Raw genomic sequence first — 22415 nt, 5'->3', positions numbered from 1 at the left:
GTCCTCGTACAGTCGGGAGTTTCTGCTCAACATCGGCAGAGCCACATCTTTAGAGATAAACCTAACGCACGCCGAAGCTCGGCCTCCAACATCCCCGACCCCCAGTACTGCATCTGGCCCACAGCGGAGGCACCAAACGCGGCGTGAGATTAAGCAGAAGGGGGGTAAGCGTGAGGGTATCCGGCTAGGCTAGCCAGCTTTCCCCACAATAAACTGGATTACATTCGATTACTGCTGTTGTGTCTTTGTTTGCGCTGTGTAAGTTACTCAATGCGCGTCACTGACGCTTTTCATTTGATTGGAACATCTAGAAATACTGCTTTAATCAAACTTACTAACTCGTTCATCTCGACAGCTGTAATGGTATATTGCATGTGTTACAAAGTTGGTAGAATAATGATGAAGACGGACTCGGTGTGACTGGAACTCGTGTTTATTCAGAACTCTCAGATACAAACACAATAAACTCGCGCTGACAGACAGCGCTCTCATAACTCAGTAGTTACTATAAATAACTTTGTTAGCAATCGTTCGTCTCCGTGATGTCCGGTTCGCGAACGAATCATTCTTTTGAATCGGTTCTTTTTAGTGAACCGAACCAGTTCACCAAATCGGACTGAATCGTTCTAAACGGTTCGCGTCTCGAGTCAGCGCTGATCCATAATTTACTAAAGTTACTAACTTTCTGACATGAGTGACAGCCCCTCCGACTAGAAATAAACTAATAACCTGAAGTATATTCTAGTAACTACAACAGTTCACCCTGAACTGAGACATGCTGAGAGAACTGATGAGAAGTGAACTCAGGTCCATCCGTCTCTCTGGCAGCAGCTCGTGCGTCATAGACCTCGTTAAACCACGCCCCCTCCGCTCATTTCAAATGCAAAGATGTCAGCCAATCACAACAGTGGGCGTTTTTACTGAAGTCTCACAGCAGACACGCCTCTTGAAACAGGGCATTCAGCCACAGGGCAAACAGCAGTATAGACAAAATGCCTTTTATTTCTAAATTATGACATTTTATGATGTAAAAATCATACTAACAATATAAGTACACCTCAGGAAACACTATAAAATAATAGAAAAATGCCATGCCATGGGACCTTTAACTTTAGTACAAGTTTATTTGTGCATTCATTTGCATCATTTTGTGCAGATATAAGTTGTAATATGTTTATGTTGCATACATGTCTTATTAATCTCATATAGGATGCATTTGGTTGAGTTAATTAGACAGCAAGCAAAGCTCTTAATTTTCTCGGTGTTCATTCAGCTCTTCAGCTTCAGTGCACGCAATGCTGTCATTTGAAACTGTAGCCTAATATTAATTTTAGATGTTTCTTTTTCAAAAACACTGATGCATTATTAATAATAGCTAGCACTTTTATTTTTCTTGTATCATTTTCATCAACAATATGGTTTAATTAAAATAATTTAATTAGGCCTAATGTCCGTGCAAGCATAGGATATTTTATTTATCCATGGCACATGCATTTGGATTATGAACTGTTGTCCAATAACTTTTTTTGTATTATTTATTTATTTGTAATGCAATAGATTTTCTTTTAATAAAGAAAGTTGGCCATAGGAGTGTAAGATTAATTCTAGAACTTACACTGGTTCAAACCAGGCTACTGTAGGCCTACTGTATTGGTTTGATTTATGTTGAAGTGCTTGGGACATGCTTGTAATGGTGAAATCAAGGTCTCAAAAATTATATTATTAGCTTTCAAATATAAAGAAATATCGGTATTAGCCAACATTTTCATATCGGCGCATTCCTAAAATGAATGCTATTGGTCATCACTTACGTCTGTATGTGGGTTTTACAAATATTTAACCAATAAAAAGCATTAAAAAAAGGTTGTGAGTAACCTCATAACTCCATCCGCCTCCATTTAGAATGATGTGCCGCACACAGTCGGAGATCTCTGCTTGTTTGCAATGCAAGGGTAAATAAAGAACTGATGTTTGAGTAAGTACAGCTTTTTCTTTACTCAAGAAACTCCAAGGCTAAAGTTGTTTGTATTTGAACAGCGGAGAAAAATCTTAAGCTAGTATTTGTTGTCTAGTTGAAGCAAATATACTGTTTTAAATATCCTGTTTGCATAGCGCTCCATCTTTTGCATCTTTTGTTACTTTTGATGAAAACGTAATGCCTAAGATGCGTCTGTTCCAGTCACATACACTGCAAAAAATGCTCTTCTTATTTAGTATTTTTTTCTTGTTTCAAGTCCAAGCATCTAAAAATTATTGAATCAAGATGCATTTACTAGATAAGTAAAATGACATAAGATATTTTTTCCTGTTTTCTGGGGGAAAAAATCCAAATGAAGTGAGTTTTTGCTTAAAACAAGCAAAATGATCTGCCAATGGGGTGAGAAAAATAATCTTATTTCTGTTTGGGACAGAAACAAGAAACAAGATTTCAATCAGAAACAAGATTATTTTTCTCACCCCATTGGCAGATCATTTTGCTTGTTTTAAGCAAAAATTCACTTCATCTTGATTTTATTTTCAAGAAAACAAGAAAAAATATCTTATGTCGTTTTACTTATCTAGTAAATGCATCTTGATTTAATAATTTTTAGACATTTGTACTTGAAACAAGAAAAAAAATATTAAATAAGAAGAGCATTTTTTTACAGTGTACAAATTATCTTTCATTCGCTGGTCAAAAACCCCTTAACTCCATTTGAGCTTGATTTTCATAAAATGTTAATATTACCATGACAAATGCAAGTGTCTGATCATGTATAAAGCCAATACCAACTTCGACGACAGTTTTTAATAAATAAAAAAAGAGGTTTCAGCTTGACAGGGACGATATGTATGTATATGTTTTTTATCATCATCACCAACAACATCAAGTAGCTACCTATATGACCTTCTTTTGTTCCTATCTGACTTAAGCTCAAGTTTCACATTAAATAATAATATTTCGTTTTAATATGCCATTTGAAACCATACATGTTTGTGTAATTTTGTCATATTTTTTTATAATATTGTGTTGTGGCAAAAAAAAAAAGGCTGGGAAACAATACATATGGTTTTAATTGTTTGTACATGTTTTGTAAATTTAAAATACATTTTAGTACGAAAGTTATTGGTGAATCTGTGATAACGTTCATACGTAGATTTCACAGACATTATATATACTATATTTTTTTTTACATTGTTCACACTATTTTCCTCTAAAGATTAAACTTTTCCATGGGTCCCTGAAACCCAGTTTGAAAACCTCTGTTTTAAGCCAAGAAAAATGGAGAATGAGCGCAGGATGATTGAGTGATGCTTAATGTGCAACCATGTAATTGCATGACAGAATCCTCAGTCCTAAGTGGAACAAGGCTCTTGCTAGCGAGTGCAATTTTACAAGGAAGTGCTGCAGTTATATACTTGTGTTCAGTATGTGTGCCATGTGCTGCTTCGTTTTGAACCTCACAGATGTTTGTGTTTTTTAGTTGGGGATTGCCATTGGCTTCCTCGTTCCACCAATACTGGTTCCAAATGTGGACGATCTGGACGAGTTAGCGGCTCGCATCAGAGTCATGTTCTACATAACAGCCAGTGTGGCCACATTCCTCTTTGCTTTGGTTGTCATTGGTAAGTGCAAATGTTAGTTATACTAATGTCACTATATTGTTCTATTCAAAAGCAGTGAGCTGCTAACTGAGGCAGTGTTTTAAAACGGGTTTCTGACATGAAAATTGTTCCAAAAGATATAGAAATGAAAGGGAGAGCTCACAAAAAATTTTAAGTTCTGCCATCAGTTCCTCACACTCATGTCGTTCCAAACCTATAGGACTTTTGTTCATCTTCGAAACATGAATATTTTTAATTAATCTGAGAGATTTCTGTCCTTCTATTAAAAAGTCTATTCCCCCAAAACTCTCATTCATCATTTAAGTCTGTTCATCAGAAGAGACTTTCCATTCCATGAAGCTTTCTACACACTGTTCTTGAGCCTAAAGGCCACACGAAGTTTGCAGGTCTGTATCTATTGACTCTGCAGAAAGTTGGCGACTTCTGCACGCTGTGCGCCTCAGCATGCACTGACCCTGCTCTGTGATTTTACGTGGCCTACCACTTTGTGGCTGAGTTGCTGTTGTTCCCAATTCACCCTTTGCCTAAGTTTGATTGACAGGCGATCTGACCAATCACATCGCCGCATCTGCCGTTTTTGTCCGACAAAGCAGTCAGGAGTTGTAGTACATTAACGTCGGTGTTCTTGAACTTGAAAAACGGTGTGTACTGACTTCTTTCCGCGGTTGAAACAACGTTTCTTTTAGTGTTCATTCATGTTTATTTGATGCTTATCAATGAACTAGAAGTTTTACGAGCAGCTTTAACTGAGGCGCTACAGCGGTCACGACACATTAAAGAGCCACAAAGTGTTGTATATTGTTTAAATTGACACAATTTTAAAGTTGAGTCTTTGTTTCATATCAAAAGTAATTTGCTCTGTCCTGTCTGTCGGCGTGGTGTCAGTGTCCTCTGCTCCACTATGCATTTTCTCTACGTGTGAACGTGTGTGTGATGGGAGAGCGCCATTGCTTGTCGGACATAGCAGCAGTAACTAAAGGAGGCGGGTCTTTGCGAACGGTCAATTGCTTCCACTTTGTTATAATACCACAAACAGTTGACCGTGAAATATTTAGTAGTGAGTGAGGAAATTTCACCAATGGACTTATTGCACAGGTGGCAACCTATCACAGTACCACACTTGAGTTCACTGAGTTCCTGAGAGCGACCCATTCTTTCACAAATGTTTGTAGAAGCGTCTGCATGCCTAGTGCTTGATTTATGCACCCGTGGCCATAGAAGTAATTGGAACACCTGAATTCAATGATTTGGAGGGGTGTCCCAAAACTTTTGGCAATAGTGTATATGGTGGTTACGGCCCTGGGGACAGGAATCACTCAGGTTTTATAAAAGAAAATCTTAATTTGTGTTCTAAAGGTGAACAAATGTGTTTTGGGTTTGGAAAGACAAGAGGGCGAGTAAATGATGACAGAATTTTCTTTTTTGGTTGAATTAACCCTTTAATAATGATGCATTATATCTTCTTTTGGCCAAAATAATGCATGTGTCCTTCACAGAAAAGACAATCCCAGAATGCATTATGATGAAATCAGTGAAACATAAATCCAAGATAGCAAGTAATCCAAATGTTGATTGAAAATAATAGCTTGAGTATTGTGCAACTATCTTGCTTAAATGCTAAAATCAAACTTGATTAAAAAAAAGTGTGTGGGGAGTTGCTGCCTATATAGAGAGTTTTAGTGAAGATTATGCTATCTTAGAAGGCAGATGCCTATGTAGGTAGGAGGCTGCAAGATCGCTCACTAGGTTGGTGTGTTGGTATTTGACTCTCTTTTAGTGTGTGTCTGTTCCTCTTTTTGTTGAGTCTTGCTGTGTTCTTCCTGAATGTACAAAAACACAAATTTGTTAATAGCTTCTATACATACTATATCGATTATCAATGTGTCTGTTATGTTGTTAGTCTGCTTGTAAGAGTGTAGATGCTAGTGCTTGATTATTATCTGACCTTTAGCACAAATGACTGAAGGGGAAATGAGTTTTTTTTTTTCTTTCGCTTCCAACATATTTTGCTCGGTCTTTATGCTCTTTGTTTCAGCCGTTTAAATGCTGAGCTGCCCATTTTAACCTTGACATGACCACAAAACCTCCTGTCACATTATGAGCAACACTCACGTGCATTCAGTTCTGTTCTCAAAAGCAAAAATGTTGAAAATCGCAAGATATTTGCATGCCAAAAGCATACTCGCCCTGTCATTCTAAACATGTATGACTTTTCCATGGAACAAAAAAAGAGGCCTTTTAGAAAATGTTATGGCCTGTTAAAAGTTCAACAAATGTAACATTACAAATTTAATTTCCCTTATGGCTTGTGCACTATATTCAAAGTCTATCTGTTAAGTCATCATATGGTGCTTTTTGTAATTTTTGGAGCTCCCTTCCTTTTTTGTATTTTATATCAATAAACACCTGGGGTATTCTGATAACATTCCCTTTTGTGTCCCATGGTAGAAAATAAACTCATTCAACCTGCAACAACATGATGGAGAGTTATGATGACGTACATTTTATTTTTAGTTTAACTGTTCTCTTAATTTCCCTTAAAATAAACAGTTTAGCTGGGTTTGTTATTTAATTCTTTAGAAAAGAACAAGCCCAGCAGATTCTAGTGTTTCTGTCTAATAGTCCTGCAGTTCTTAATATCTTGTGCATGTTTGATAAAGCAAATATGACAGAGTTCAGTCACCTGCAGTTTTGGGGACAGCAGGCTAAATTTTTACTCAAACACAAACATTCCCAGATGTCACATAACATGGTCAATTCATTCGCTTTAACACGTAGACACAACTGACCTTTATTTCATCCTTTTAGAAACTAAGCAGTTTTTCTTTATCGTCTCTTCTTCTTAAACTATCTAAATTAGCAAACCTATTAGCTTTGTGTCAAAAACTCTGCTTCTTAGATTAATTTTTTCCAATGTACACTGTAAACCCGAATACATTTTAGATTTGATTTGATTTATTAGACTGAAAATACACTCATTTGTCAAGGATAGCACAATAAAGTTTAAACAAAACTTGTTTCCATTGTGGTTCTTGCTGTAAAGCACAACTTCACTCCTGGTGACAGGTTATAAAGGCATTGCATACTATTATGATTACAACACAACATTACAAACAGACATTTCCAAAATTTTCTATCATCCACCCAAAAATACTAATACAAATTCATCATTAAAACAACCTATCTTATAGCCAACTTTTAACTTTCATACTAAATCCAATCATATTTGACATACTCTTTACATCTAGAGGCAACTTATTCCACTCTTGTGCTCCTGGGTATTCGAAAGATCTACGACCATACTTTGTTTTAAAATGATAATGTGATATCCATTAGACTCTACCTAGTATTATAACAATGTTTCTCACATTCCCTAGAAAAATATATATTAAAGTATGTAGGAGCTCTTTTATTAATTAGCTTGTGTACCATCTATAATTTAAGGTGTACAACTCTGCTTTCTATAGGTAACCACTTAAAGGATGAGTTCACTTCAAAATGAAAATTCTGATATTTTACTCACCCCCATCTCATCCAAGATGTTCATGTCTTTCTTTCTTCAGTTGAAAAGAAAATAAGTTTTTTGAGGAAAACATTCCAGGATTTTTCTCCACATAATTGAGAAAAACCAAAATGTTGAAGGTCCAAATCAATGCAGTTTCAAAGGAAGGGCTTCAGAGGCTCTGCGCGATCCCAGACGAGGAAAAGGTTCTTATTTAGCGAAACCATCGGTCATAAATTGCTCATCTTGCGCTGCTCTGCGGCTCGCCAGTGATTGCTTAATCACGCTGGAAAGGTCATGCTAGACGTAGGCGGAAGTACCGCCCCAAGCGAACATGTGAGGACTAATACAAACGCCCTTTAATACACTCCATCTTCAACTTCAAAATCGTCCGACATCGTTGTTTTACCTTTTTGCTGGAGGGCGTTTGTATTAGTTTTCGCTTGTGCACTTTGTAAACACAGGGGCGGTACTTCTGCCTACGTCTAGCGTGACGTTTTCGACGTGATTACACAATCCATGGCGAGCCGCAGATCAGCGCAAGATGAGCAATTGAGGTTAAAAAGTATGTTCTTTTTTCTTTTCTTTAATGACCGATGGTTTCGTTAGATAATTCCTCGTCTGGGATCGCGCAGAGCCTCTGAAGCCCTTCCTTTGAAACTGCATTGATTTGGACCTTCAACATTTTGGTTGCCATAGAAGTTCATTATGTGGAGAAAAATCCTGGAATGTTTTCCTCAACAAACTTAATTTCTTTTCGACTGAAGAAAGAAAGACATGAACATCTTGGATGAGATGGGGGTGAGTAATATGTGTAAAACTACTAAAACCTAAAACCAACCTTATCAATTTATTTTGAGATTTCTGTAACTTGTCCAGCCATGCATGCACAAGACAAATCAGACATCCAAGAAATACAAGCATACTCAAAATGGCATTGCACTAGACGTGATGCAAGTCATTTTTAATTTTGCTTATTAAAAAAAATACCACATCTTGCAAGAAATGTTGTCCTAACTTGCACCACTTAAATCATTGTCAAGAGGACATCCAAGATAATTAACAGTGGTTCTATTTGATAATGCACAGTCCCCTACCTTGATAGATAAGTTAGGAGCTTTGTTCAGTTTACTTTTAGATCCAAATAATATTGATTGAGTTTTACCTAAATGCAATAAGAGTTTGTTTTTTTCCGAGAGCCAGTCTCTTACTTTGCAAAGCTCCTCACCTAATATCACTTGACTTTTGCCAACATCCTGTTCTGAAACCAGTAAGGCCGAGCCATCAGCATATAGAAACAAATTACAGTCACAAACAGCTTGCATGTCATTTATGTATAAGAGAAATAAAAGGGGGCCTAAGACACTTCCCAGAGGAACTCCATTATTAATAATTGTTTCCTCAGAGATTATACCATCAATTTCTACCCTTTGAAATCTCCCAGTTAAATTAGAGTTCAACCAGGCTATGACCATACTTGAAAAACCCATAACACTTCATTTATTTAGCAATATTGAATGATTCACTGTGTCAAAAGCTTTTTGGAGATCCACAAATTTTACCTCCATCAATTTACTTTCTTTATTAGATCTTCTAAAACCTGATTGAAAATCATAAATTAAACTGTTATTGCACCCATATTGATGCATCTGTTCATATTTATATTGAAAGAAAAATAAAGTGCTAAATACTCATAAAAGTTAATTTGACTGAGCTAATTTGTTTAGTTTAAGTTTGTCCTATAAACCAGTTAAATATTTTGAGCCTCAGCGTTTACAGTGCATTGGATTGCCATTTTTTTTGTCTTACATTTTGCCCAGATAGAGTGTATCTTAAGGCGGACGTACTCTGTGCGAGTTTGGACACTCGGGAGGTCGTGAGATATTGTCAAGTCAAGTCACCTTTATTTATGTAGCGATTTTTACAATGCTGATTGTTTCAAAGCAGCTTCTCAGTGTAAATAATGCAACAGAATTTGATTCGGCTGTACAGCCGCTCTGGAGAAAACTCATTTCAATTATCATATAGTGACAATGCGGGTAGATCAGTAATTTAGTTGAAAATGTCATCTCTACGAGTCAAGTACAGCAGCTGTTACACAACACGGCTGTACTGCATGGTGGGCGGCTGCGGGCGTAGCACAAGATCCCAGGCCCTATGCATAAGCAGTCCTGGTGGGCCCCCATATTCCTCAACCTAGTTATATAAAATATATTCCCGACTTTTCAAGGGCCCTCTCTCCTCTTGGGGCCCTGGTAATCAGTACTGGTTTTACCCCTAGTCCTATCACGTGAGCTTTCACGCTAAACACCGAGACCGGAGCTTTTAATGTTGCACCTATAGCTTCGGATAAGAAAAGAAAGAAAAAATGATTTGAGTGCAAATGATTTGTTGAAAAGCAGAGAACAGCAGCATTTCCTTTCAACAGAAACAACTACGAGAGAGAGAGAGTGCGTGTGTGACAGTGTATGCGCACGCGCAGGGGCGTCGCACCCGTGGGGGATGTGGGTGTTTTAACACCCACACTTTTCCTGGTGAGAGGGTTCAACACCCACACTTTTTCTGCAGTTTCCCGCAGTTTTGCACAAACGCTTTCGGGATGCCACAATTCTCATTATAATATTAAACCGTTCGGTATGGCATTCACGGGTCAATTCGCAATGTTTTTGGTTTTGTTTTTTTTGCAGTGTGCATAGTCTACGCGCTGATATGAGCAAATATTAAATCACTATACACAGTGCTAGACACGCTTGCAATGCTGGTGTCAGAGAGTTATAATCACGGAACACTATAGTTATTCACAATCACGAAAGTTCATTATTTGCATGCGTTTTAAAGCCTTGCCGGTTATTCGCGTGCTTATGCACCATTTTAACGCGCAGAGCGCGCGCACTTAACTTGATTACTGGACTAAGTAGTCTTACTGCGCTAATACTGTCAAATACACACAAGGTTAACATAAACACAGTCGGTAATTTGTAAAGTGAAAGTAAATTTGTGTGTGTCTGTATATTAGATGCACGTCTTACATTGACAGCAGCGCAGCCTTTGGAGAACACGCTGTCCTTAAAGGGACAGTTCACCTCTAAAATTATGTCATTATTTACTCACTCTAATGTTGTTCCAAACCTGTATTCATTTCTTCTGTTGAACACAGACAGTTGAATACCAGACAGTTGATGGTAGCCATTGACTTCATATTATTTCCTACTATGGGGATGTTAATGTTAATAAAACTACAAAAGACATAGAAAATTGCTCTGTTCTTGACTGAAAAAACATTAATACATTAGCTTTAATAAGAATCAATGTATATTTTATAGTGAAGTCTATGTAGTGTTTTATTTTTACATTTATTCATTAAATGTCATACTTAAATGCTGCTGTACAGCTTTGAGCTGCCAGTGTAAATCTTTATGTATATTTATTATATATTATACTATTCACTAGGAATGTGTACAATGTTTTTTTTAAGTAAAGTTTTAAGTTTAAGTAAGGTTTTTCAAGTCTTTTAAGTAAAATAAAAAAATAGCATTTTTTTTCTCCTCAACCTCTTTCTGTCCCCGTCACCTAAGAATAGAATAGCAAAAAACTGATGTGACTAGCCATCAGAACCCAACCGAACACCGTGGTTAAAAAAAACGAGGTATGTATAATATATATATTATATATCTTGTATGTTATACCTTTTGTACCCTTCTGTCATTGTATTCATCGTTTTTATTGTTAACAAACAAACCACATCCATCCCCCACACTTTTGAAAAGCTTGCTACGCCTCTGGCTGTATGATTGCACTGAGCTATAGCCTAATAATAATACTCATCAATCTAGCCTATGTGACATAGTTGTGTATGATATGGCAATAGGGGACAGCCTATACGCTGGTGAAAATCTTTAACATGTTTAAAAATTGTCGGGAGGTGCTCGTAACATACTCAACTCATCTCGTAATTCCTGGACTGGAGCTGTCCCCGGAAATGTCCCCGTTTTACAGCTCGTTCAAAACAACCCGCAGATATATTGCAAAAAAACACACAGCAGCTGCTGGTTATAGGAGCAATTGTGTAGTGATTATTTTCACCAGCAGATGGCGCTGTGAGATACGCCGCACGCGCCGCTACTACTTCATGAAGAACTTAACCGAGAGCAGAGCGCCATTATCGTCAAATATCAAAAGAAACATCGTTATCGCTTTCAAGGGAGTAACATACTATCCATTCATGTTAAATTAAAGTAATACTGTGTGTATGTCAACAAACAACTCAACAGGGTACGGGATTGTTTAGTCCCCAAAAGTTCTGCAGTCACAAAGCAGTGATTACACTACACACATCTTAACTATAAAAAAGCCTAAAATGCTAAAATTTCAAGCACAAACGTAACAAAACATTTGAGGTAAAAAAAAAGAAAGAAATAATATATAGTGTAAACTTGTGAAAATTTAAATACTAAATAAAATTATGAAATGTTAAAATATTTGTTAAATAGTTTTATTTATCATATTTATGTTGTTTTGTTTTTGTATTGTGTTTTTGTCAAGTCATGTTATAATATTGTTTTGAACTGCTTGTTATTTACAATGGTTACTGTTAACTGTTCTTAGTTTTTTTTTTTTTTTTTTTTTTTGCGGGTGTGTTGAATTGTATTAAATCCAGACCAAAAATCCTAATAATCAAACTAAATCATAATAATTATTCATTTTAATAATAATATAGGGAGCCCACAACAACAGCAACAACAAAAACATTCAAAAATGTATTGTCCCTGTTTTTTTAATTAAAGGATAATAACAAATTAGATTTTAGTGATATTTTGGACTCAGATCAGTGCTGATCTACTACATGTAAAATATTTTGAGTGTCAGGGTTTACAGTGCATTGGATTGCCTGAAAATACAGTGATTTTTGGTGATTGGGCGAGTTTGTGTTTTTATGCTCATTTCAGTGTTTGAGGAGCGTCCGGAGATCCCTCCCACCCACGCTCAGGCCTCGGCTCGGCAGATCTCTCCAGAGAGCTACTCGTATACAGCCTCCATCGTCAGGCTGCTCCGCAACAAAGCCTTCATCCTCCTCGTCATCACTTACGGTAAATGTCACTCTGCGCACAACGGAGCCATTCAGGACCTCGAACTGGGGTTCATTATGCTCGCTGCCATCTAAACACAGTCATAGTTTGTTGCTGTGAACATTAACAGTTATATAGTCAGTGCTGTTTGCTAAAGTAAGCATCTCTATTTCTGTTGCTCATACTCAGGGTTTGTGATTCGAACATGCTCCTAACACTAATTATTAAACTTCTGCACATAATTTGTCCTGCTACTGAGATTCCTCAGATCATGCATGTGCTGTTATTTATAATCATAGTCACATGGTGCACTATAAAATGGAAAAAAAGGCACAACTTTTCATAGTCCATAGTCCATTAAAGGCGTAATTCCATAGTCTTACATTAAAGGGACTCAATCCATACATAGGGACCAGAATATTGTAAGCAAGGTGCTGGTGCTAAAAAGGCAGTAATGGGCCAGAAAAATAGTTATTGCACCAGTTGTTTTCCTTAAACCTGCTACTCCCAAACCAGAAAGCTAGATTGCATATATTCATATATTTAAGCCCAAATATACATTGTGATACCCAAATATAAAAAGTGATATATACATACACTTACCATTCAAAGGTTTGCAGCCAATAAGCCCCCCCCCCCCCTTTTTTTTGAAAGAAAGAAATGAATACTTTTATTCAGCAAGTACACATTAAATTGATCAAAAGTGACTGTAAAGACTTTCATAATGTTCAAATAAATTCATCAAAGAGTACTTTTGAAGACAATGTATCACCGTTTCCACAAAAATATTAACCAGCACGACTTTTCAAAATTGATAATAATAAGAAATGTTTCTTGAGCAGCAAATCAGCATGTTAGAATGATTTCTGAAGGGTCACGTGACTCAGAAGACTGGAGTAATGATGCTGAAAATTCAGTTTTGCATCACAGGAATATATTAAAATATATACAAATTATTCCACATTATTAATGTTGTTTTTTTAACAGTATTTTTGATCCGATAAATGCAGCCTCTGAGTGTGAGACGTCTTGATGAAACATTAAAAAACTTGAATGATATTTTATATAAATATATTATTTATATATTTGATTGATTGGTTGATTGATTTATATACTTATGTTTAGCTTGTGATGGAATGAAGATCAATTTCAGCTAGTCAATTAAAAAAAAAAAATAATAATAATTAAAAAGCTAGTTCTGAACAGAATTAATTATCATCGCTTTGCTTTCATGGTGAGCATACACTACATTACCGTTGTACACTGAGTTTATGATCCATCTGCACACACACACGCCTGTGTAAGAATGGCACGGGAAGACTGTAGCTGCATTTAACCTGGCTGAACATTGACAGAAATAATCCTGCAGGAATGCAGAGCTCTTTATGTCTTTACAGCATGACATTTATTGCTTAAAGGGTTAGTTCACCCAAAAATGAAAATTCTGTCATTAATTACTCACCCTCATGTTGTTCGACACCCGTAAGTCCTCCGTTCATATTCGGAACACAAATGAAGATATTTTAGTTGAAAGCTGATGGCTGAGAAAGGCTTCAGATAGGCCTCCATTGGCATTCAGTACATTTACACTCCCAAGACCCATAAAAGGCACTTAAAACGTCGTTACAAAGTCCATCTCACCACAGTGACTCTACAATAATTTTACGATGCAACGACAATAGTTTTTGTGCGCAAAAAAAAATCTAAATAACACCTTTATCCAACTTGTTCTTGTCTTCCGTGTGTGCCTCCACGACGAATGCGTGAGAATATGACGCAGATCCGGCGTTCGGACACATGACCCAGAAGCGATTTGTTAACAAGCAGAGGAAGACGCGCGTATCTAAGCTGTTGAATTCTACATTGATCCTGCTTTAGGTCTCGGCGTAGTTCTCAAAATGGGGTTAAAGTGTGCATTTCATGTATTCCCGAACCCCGGCGCTACGTCATATTCTCGCGCATGCGTCGTGGAGGCACACACACGGAAGACAATACAAGTTGGATTAAGGTGTTATTTAGATTTTTTTTTGCGCACAAAAACTATTGTCGTCTTATCGTAAAATTATTGTAGAGTCACTGTGGTGAGATGGACTTTGTAACGACGTTTTAAGTGCCTTTTATGGGTCTTGGGAGTGTAAATGTACTGAATGCCAATGGAGGCCTATCTGAAGCCTTTCTCAGCCATCAGCTTTCAACAAAAATATCTTCATTTGTGTTCCGAAGATGAACGGAGGTCTTACGGGTGTCGAACAACATGAGGGTGAGTAATTAATGACATAATTTTCATTTTTGGGTGAACTAATCCTTTAAAGTAGATACACATCAAATCAATAGTGTGAAGATTTTCATTTTTCTGCTTTTTAAAATGCTTTTTTTTTTATGTTTTTGACCTCTGTCTGTCCTCAGGGCTGAATGTTGGCTGTTTCTATGCTGTCAGTACGCTTCTCAACCGAATGATCATTGAACACTATCCTGTAAGTCCCTCTAGGGCCTGTCCAACCAATCATGAGAGCCTGTGACCTACACTCAATTTACATAACTGAAGTGATTCCAGTGATTTTTAACGTCATTATTGGTGGAAGTTCGTGTTTGTGTGTTTTCATTTCTACTTTTATTTGTTAATCCAGAAAACTGATCTTAGTCTGACATATTGTGGTTAAACAGAGAATATGTTTATAAGTTTGCTCTGGTTTTAACAGGGAGAGGAGGTGAACGCCGGCAGGATCGGCCTCACCATTGTGATCTCTGGCATGGTGGGTTCCCTCATCTGTGGAATCTGGTTAGACCGATCTAAGACATATAAGTAAGCAGCTGGACTTTAATCCTAACAAATCTCGAAATGTCATTCAGGCAGTGACAGTGCTCGATAAACATTTGTCTTCATTCTTCCTTGAAGATAAGTGTGTTATTGAGTTCTTCCCCCCTGTGAGTCTGTTCATATGCTTTGGTTAAGTGTGTTTTTCCAGGTGTTTGCCTCTTTGACCCATGAACCTAGACCTCAGTGACTTTTTGTCTAAGTGCATTTGACCCCTCGCAGCATGTCTTCCCCTCCTGGGCATTGTAATGTTTCTTTTACTCAGCTTTGTTCTCACTTACCACCATGTACCACACTCACACTACTGAACTGAACTATCCGATTAATAATACAATAATGGGCGTATCTTCAACTTCACGCCGTTTCGTGTCACTGGAATTAATTTAGAACAGTTTTACTTTTTTTTTTTAAATGCCTTTTATATACACAACCATTCAAAATGTTGGGGTCAGTAAGCGTTTTTAATGTTTTGGAAAGAAGTCTCTTCTGCTCACCAAGGCTGGATTTATTTGATCAAAAATACTGCTATACAAAAAAAAGCTATATTGTGAAATATTATTACAATTTAAAATAACTTTTCTATTTGAATAGATTTTAAAATGTAATTTATTCCTGTAATGCAATATTGAATTACTCCAGCCTTTAGTGTCACATGACCCTTCAGAAATCATTCTAATATAATGATTTGCTGCTCAGGAAACATTTCTTACTATTATTATTGTTGTTGTTGAAAACAGTTATGCTGCTTCATATTTTTGTGGAAACCCTGATAAAAATAAAAAAAAACAGAATTCTATTAAGAATTCTATTAATTTGGCCCGTCCACACGGAGACACGTTTAGCTGTATACGTAAAAATGTTGTACCGTATCAGCGTTTCGTCCACACAGATCTGGCGTTTCGGGAGCATGAAACCGATATTTTTTAAACCGGGTCCCAGAGTGGATAAATCTGAAAACGACACCCTTGTGTTTTCGTGTGTACAGCCAATCCGTATATTTTGTGAAACAGTGATGTCATCACACCACGTCCCACATGGGAAAGACTAGATGGGATACAACAATGGGCACTGGGCATACGCACATCAATATTGCGTCATTTAATTACTCTATTTGCATTATTGTAAGGGTAGGTTTAGGGTTGGGGTAGGTGTATGCGTTAATAAAACACATCTGGTAAGTAGCACATTTATTTATTGTTATTTTATTGTGAGTTTTTGCCTCACTTCCTACCATTGCTGTACCCCTTCTAGCCACAACTCTTCTTCTCCGTTTTTAGTGTATTTCTGTGGCAGAATTACAGCGCCACATACTGGCCTGGCATGTATACTACATCGTTTAGAGTCGGTTTCAGTGCTCTCATGTGTACACAGATATTTCTTGAAACGAGGGGACAAAAGATCAGATTGGGAAAGCTCTGGCTTCGTGTGGACGGGGCCTCAGATGCGAGGTAGCCTACATTAATATTTCTGAAATAATCAGTTAATATTTCTCTGGCACGTAGGTTGTTGCCTATGCCTATAGAAAAGAAAACCCTTTCTAGTCCCTCCCCAGCATGATTTGTGTCAAAGAATCCGTCCAGCATTTGATTCCCATGTGGGTATCAAATATTCAAGGCATTTATCCATTTTCTACCCCTGAACCTAAAAATATAAAGTCAAGCCAAATTCTCGTTTTTAAATAAATAAAAATAAAAAAACGAATAAATGAGCAATTTTTCAACTTTCAATATTAAATAAAAAAACGAATGAACACGGAACCAATCATAAATTATTTCACATTTTATTATGTGAAAAATGTATATAATTTGTGACGCATATATACATTTTTTGGTTCACTAATTACTAATCACTAAAAACTTTTAGACAACTAAACATTTTGTAAAAAGTGCACATAGTTTAAGAAGCACCCAGATATTTAGCAGATGCTATTTTCTAAAGCAGCTGAAAGGGTATTTCTGGACCTACATGTATTTACAGCTGCTATAAATAATATGATCAGACTTGTTCAGTCATACTAGGACATGTTGGATCCAGATGAAAGATTTGACCTGTGTCCCATGTCTCTGTTTTGTGATGTCTCCACAGACAAACCACTCTAGCTGTGTATCTGATGTCCCTTGTGGGTATGGTGGTTTATGCTTTTACCTTGGATTTGGGTCACCTGTGGGTGGTCTTTATCACAGCGGGAACCCTCGGGTATGAGAAGATTTTATTGTTGTTCATGCTGTGCATGGCCAGATGAAAAAAGATTTTCTCACTTTTAAAACCTTTTTGTTTGTGTGCTTCTGACGCAGGTTCTTCATGACGGGTTATCTTCCCCTCGGTTTTGAGTTTGCAGTCGAATTGACTTACCCAGAGTCTGAGGGGACGTCTTCAGGACTTTTGAACTGCTCTGCACAGGTATATGTGTGATATATATATATTTTTTTTAAAAGACTACGCTAGCCAAATAAATATCCATATGAATTACAGAAGAAAATCTAAATTAAAGGATTAGTTTACCCATAAATGAATTAAAGTAATCCATGTGACTCCAGTGATTTAACCTCAATTTTATGAAGTGATGCGAGTGCTTTGTTTGCGCAAAACAACTTTTTTTTAAATAAATAAATAAAATGTACCACTTTATTTACAAAATATTAATCTCCAACTGCATTCACGTAACAACGTCAACACAACACAACTCGTGACCGTGGGTTGGAGCTTAATATATTTTGTAAATAAAGTGTTTTTGCCAAACAGTGCACTAGAGGTGCTTTATAAAATTGAGGTTAAACCACTGGAGTCACATGGATTACATTTATGATGTCTTTAATACCTTTCTGGGGCTTGACAGTCGTAGTAGAGACTGTCAATGAAGGGACAGATCCTCATTTGTGTTCCAAAGATAAATTAAAGTCTTATGGGTTTGGAACGACAGAGGGTGAGTAATAATGACTCTTGTGAACTCTTGAACTCTTTCAAGGTGAATGACGGAGACATAAGGTCCGCAGGGGTCAATTATACTTAATTAAATAAACAATAAACGGTTACTTTTGCTGAAATACATAAACAAAAAATATATGCTGTCAAAACTGTTCTATGTGTATTATGTTGCTAAAGCCGGGCTCAGACCACAGAAGTTTTGAAATCCTAACCAATTATGAAATCGGGTTGCATCATGCACGTAAGGAGAATTTTTACAGATTGTCTTCTCTCAAATCTCAAAAATGTTCGCAATACAAAGATTTGAAAACCATTCAATTTAAAAAAAATGTAGGGTTGGTTATTCTGTCAGGGTTTGCATGGTTGAATCCAACACAAAGGAGTCAGGAATACACTCAAATAGTCTTTAATCCACAAACAGAATTAAACAGGAGAATAAACACGTTAACAACACTTAAAGGCACAATATGTAATTTTCGCCACTAGAGGTCGCTTATTCAAAACAAAGGCGTAGCTTGATGACTCCTGGATTTCGCTGAGCTTTTGTTATGTCACAGATGAGCGCTTCCGCTTCGTTTTATCATATTAGATACATTTGAGTGTGTTGAAAGTTGTTATAATGATACTCTGTGCGTTTGCTCAGCAGCTGCTATGAGACACTTGTTGCACACTCCAGTAAGTTAGATCGATATTAGTCATGGTAAAACATGGTACTCGCTGTAAATCAAGAAAATTAGATTTAGACAATAAGACTAACTGGGTTGAGCTATAACAATGATTTGTTTTATGTCGATGAATGTATACAAACAGTTGCTCACCTGTCTAATGAAACGCATAATATATTAAAGCGTCTTTGCTGTTTCCATGGTTTCGGAAATCAAGGGTAACGCGGGTATGATGTCATTGATAGACGACACACGGACACGATCTGTGTCCTGGTTAAAATTGCTTATTTCTCTGGATTTAAACATTCTTGGAAACATTTTGGATAATGTAAGTACTCAAATCAACAAAATATATAACATTGTTCTAGTGGTTTTTGGATATTTTTAAGGGCACCTATAATGCCCCTTTTTACAAGATGTAATATAAGTCTCCGGTGTCCCCAGATTGTGTCTGTGAAGTTTCAAATCAAATTCCCAACAGATAATTGAATATACCATTTTGGAAATGGCAATTTTTGGGTTTGATAAAAATGAGCTGTTTTGTGTGTGTCTCCTTTAAATGCAAATGAGCTGCTATTCCCCACCCCAGAGGGCGGAGCCTTCACAGCTCCTGAATATGCGAATGAAAACTGAAACATGATACATCTGTTTGGTTATGATCATCTCTATCTCGGACACGCTTACGTGACATTGCAGTTCTTCATCCTCATGAAATATTATCATCTGCATGCGTTTTAAAGCCTTATCACTCTCTACTTGAGCACACACACCTGACGCATGCGCACAGAGAGCTGGATGTGCTTCTGGGAGTAATAAACTACTAGACTTTCATGTGTTATTGCGATTAAACTGTCAAATACACACAAGGTTATGTCAGAAACACACAAAGTTCACATGAAAACAGTTGGTTATGTCTGTGCACGTATGCAGCAAGTACAGAAATCCCGTGTGTATATTAGATCTGTGTATTAAAGTGAAAGCAGTGTAATGTACAGTACCTACTGCTATATCTGTTGTTAATCTGAATCAAACAACAAGAGATAAACAGAAAATCACTCACTGCTCTTGACTGAATAACTTTAGTAGCTTTGCTACACACATTTCTTACTTGAATGCTGCTGTTAATGCTCTGGCGAGGAGATAAACATGGCCGACTTTGTACAGCTCTCTGAGGGCGGGGTCTATCAGTGTCCATCAACACTCGCGGGCGGGGCCTGTGAAATGTGACGTCACTTTGCCAGGAATCTGCGAACGGTTTGTTCTGAGACAGTGTTTATGATTTATGGGGATTAAAAAAAAGGTGTGGGTGGATTTTTACCATTATAGGGTGGTTGTGTACACACACTGCCAGCACGAATTAGTGTTCAAACACCATGTAAAAGTGAATTTTTCACAATAGGTGCTCTTTAATCCAAAAATCTTACATATTGTGCCTTTAAGCAACAACATTAACCGACAAGGAACAGAACAAAACAATGATTGACAGCTGAACGTAATCAGTAACTAAGGAGAATAACTAGGAATAAATCAAGGCTAAACTGAACTGAAGCACAACAAACAAGCTCATAGGAATGAAAAGACAACTAAACAAAACATAAACCTGACCCCAGGGTCATAGACAAGATTTTCTTCACTAATGTCGGGAGTAGTAAATCAGGGATAATTCGGCCTAAAACTCCTGTAGTCTGAGCCCGGCTTAAGAGTGATGCACAGATATTTTCTGTGAATCGGTCATAGTAATGCTTTGTGGTAAATAAAACACGTGTATTGACCAATCAGCAGCAAGGACCAGAACTATCCGTTTGATAAACTCTTTATAAAAGGCTCCAGTTGTCTTTTTTTTTTTTTTTTTGAGTTTATATGGAGTTACCAACAACCTTAATGAACATTGTGTTTCTTACTGCAGGTATTTGGGATCATATTTACGATCTGTATGGGGAAAATAATGGACTCGTTCAATACGCTGGCTGGAAATCTCTTCCTATGTGCCTTCCTGCTGATAGGAACCTTCATTACAGGTGCAGATCACTCACTGCTCGTCTACCTGACTAGTTGTTCCTCTTTATTCCAGTATTGAGTTGTGAAACGTTGAATTTTTTACTTTGGTCCCATGAACTATAGTTGCATTCAAACGTTTTTTTTCCTGGTGATGATAATGCTTCTTGGAAAACATTGTTCATGCTGCATGAGTGACATTATGAAAGCTGCGGTGTCCTCTGATGTTTCAGTTAATGTATGAGCTATTAAACACAGAAAAAAACAAAATATAGAATAAGAGACTTTGAAGGATTTTGGCTGTAACTGTGCCAAAACAGTGTACAAAAATAGAACCGGATCTCTGTATTTATTCAGTGACTCGCCTTTCCCATTAAATAGTGAGTTTTACATGTAAAAAACACTTAACAAATGAAGGTAGATCTTAATCAAATGATTGAACTGTGTTCTCAAGACATAGCAAATTGTCATGTTTTAAATGTTATAAAATTATACAACTCATTAATTACAAGAGTAATCTTCTCTGCAGTTATGACTTCCTAGTTAATATTCAACACATTTTCCAGGCAATAAGAGTTCATGTGGAGAAATTATATAGTCCTTTTATATAACATTGACGTTTAGAAGTGCAAAGTGTAGTGATTTTATATGGAATAAATGCCAGCTATGTAGTGATTGGTACTCACGTTACGGTTGATGTTGTGATTTTTGGATCACACGTCAGGTGTGGTTATGGAGTAAATCCGATGACCACTTCCAGCCTTCTTAATTCGGGGCACCAGTCAAGGACTTTTCCCTTGGCAGTATGAGAACACTCACAACAGGAGGCTGTTCAACCATTAAGAAGGAATGTAAACTGGAGGGAGTTGGTCAGCTGATTTATCTGAAAGTCAGCACAAGGAAGACACAGGTGTAATCAAATATTTTACTAACAAAAAGATAAACAAGAATAACTAACATGTTTAGTAAACATGGTACTAAATGAATACCATGAATGATAAAATGTGAATAAGTTGGGTGTGGCTATGGCAGTTACGTTATCATAAAAAAAATCGAAAACTTAATCGAAAGATTATTTGTTATAAATCCATTGATATTCACAATTCAAATACTGATTGAATAGACTAGAGCTCACAGGTTGCATCAGTCATCTCAGTAGATAGTCTGTGAATGTTAAAGCCATCATAATGTGTGTCTTGTGTTTCTGTTCTTTATCTCAGCCTGTATTAAGTCAGATCTGCGCAGGCAGTTGGCAAACCAGCAAGCACTGGCAGCTGTAAGTATCAATCCAAACCTGCAAAACAGTTACGCAATTACACCTGCCCTCCATGTCTCCTCCGCAACATGAGCAGAATAACATTATATGATATATATTTTTATGATAGAAAGCAGATTAAAGGAACACTCCACTTTTTTTTTTTAAATAGGCTCCTTTTCTAACTCCCCTAGAGTTCAACAGTTGAGTTTTACTGTTTTTGAATCTCTGGGTCTGGCAGTAGCACTTTTAGCATAGCTTAGCATAGATCATTAAATCTGATTAGACCGTTAGCATCTCGCTCAAAAAAATGACTAAAGTTTGGATATTTTTCCCATTGAAAACTTTACTTTTCTGTAGGTACATCGTGTACTAAGACCGACGGAAAATGAAAAGGTCGATATGGCTTGGAATTATACTCTCATTCCTGCATAATAATCAAGGAACTTTGCTCCCGTACCGGCGCAATGATATTACGCAGCGCCTGAAAATGTGCAAGCAGGTTGTGACGTTGGTTATGTTGACGGAAGTTAGCCTTTTCAGGCGCTGCGTAATATCTACGCTTGAGAGTATAGTTCCTAGCCAC

General features: G+C 37.0%; 1 protein-coding gene across 2 annotated transcripts in view; it reads left to right on the top strand.

Moving 5' to 3' along the window:
* flvcr2b (FLVCR choline and putative heme transporter 2b) overlaps window positions 1-22415 on the top strand; it is a 37805-nt gene that overhangs the window by 5416 nt on the left and 9974 nt on the right. For both annotated transcript variants that reach the window (XM_079831657.1, XM_079831656.1), the window contains exons 2-9: window positions 3465-3606; window positions 12055-12195; window positions 14581-14648; window positions 14874-14977; window positions 17075-17185; window positions 17284-17389; window positions 20486-20597; window positions 21795-21850. In XM_079831657.1, coding sequence (XP_079687783.1) covers window positions 3465-3606; window positions 12055-12195; window positions 14581-14648; window positions 14874-14977; window positions 17075-17185; window positions 17284-17389; window positions 20486-20597; window positions 21795-21850 — 840 coding nt within the window. The remainder of the gene's footprint in view (window positions 1-3464; window positions 3607-12054; window positions 12196-14580; window positions 14649-14873; window positions 14978-17074; window positions 17186-17283; window positions 17390-20485; window positions 20598-21794; window positions 21851-22415) is intronic.

This window comes from Gobio gobio, assembly GCF_949357685.1.
Source record: "Gobio gobio genome assembly, chromosome: 12".
NCBI classification, from domain to species: domain Eukaryota; kingdom Metazoa; phylum Chordata; class Actinopteri; order Cypriniformes; family Gobionidae; genus Gobio; species Gobio gobio.
The sequence above is the reverse complement of the archived record's forward strand: the minus strand, read 5'-3'. Positions and strand labels throughout refer to the sequence as shown.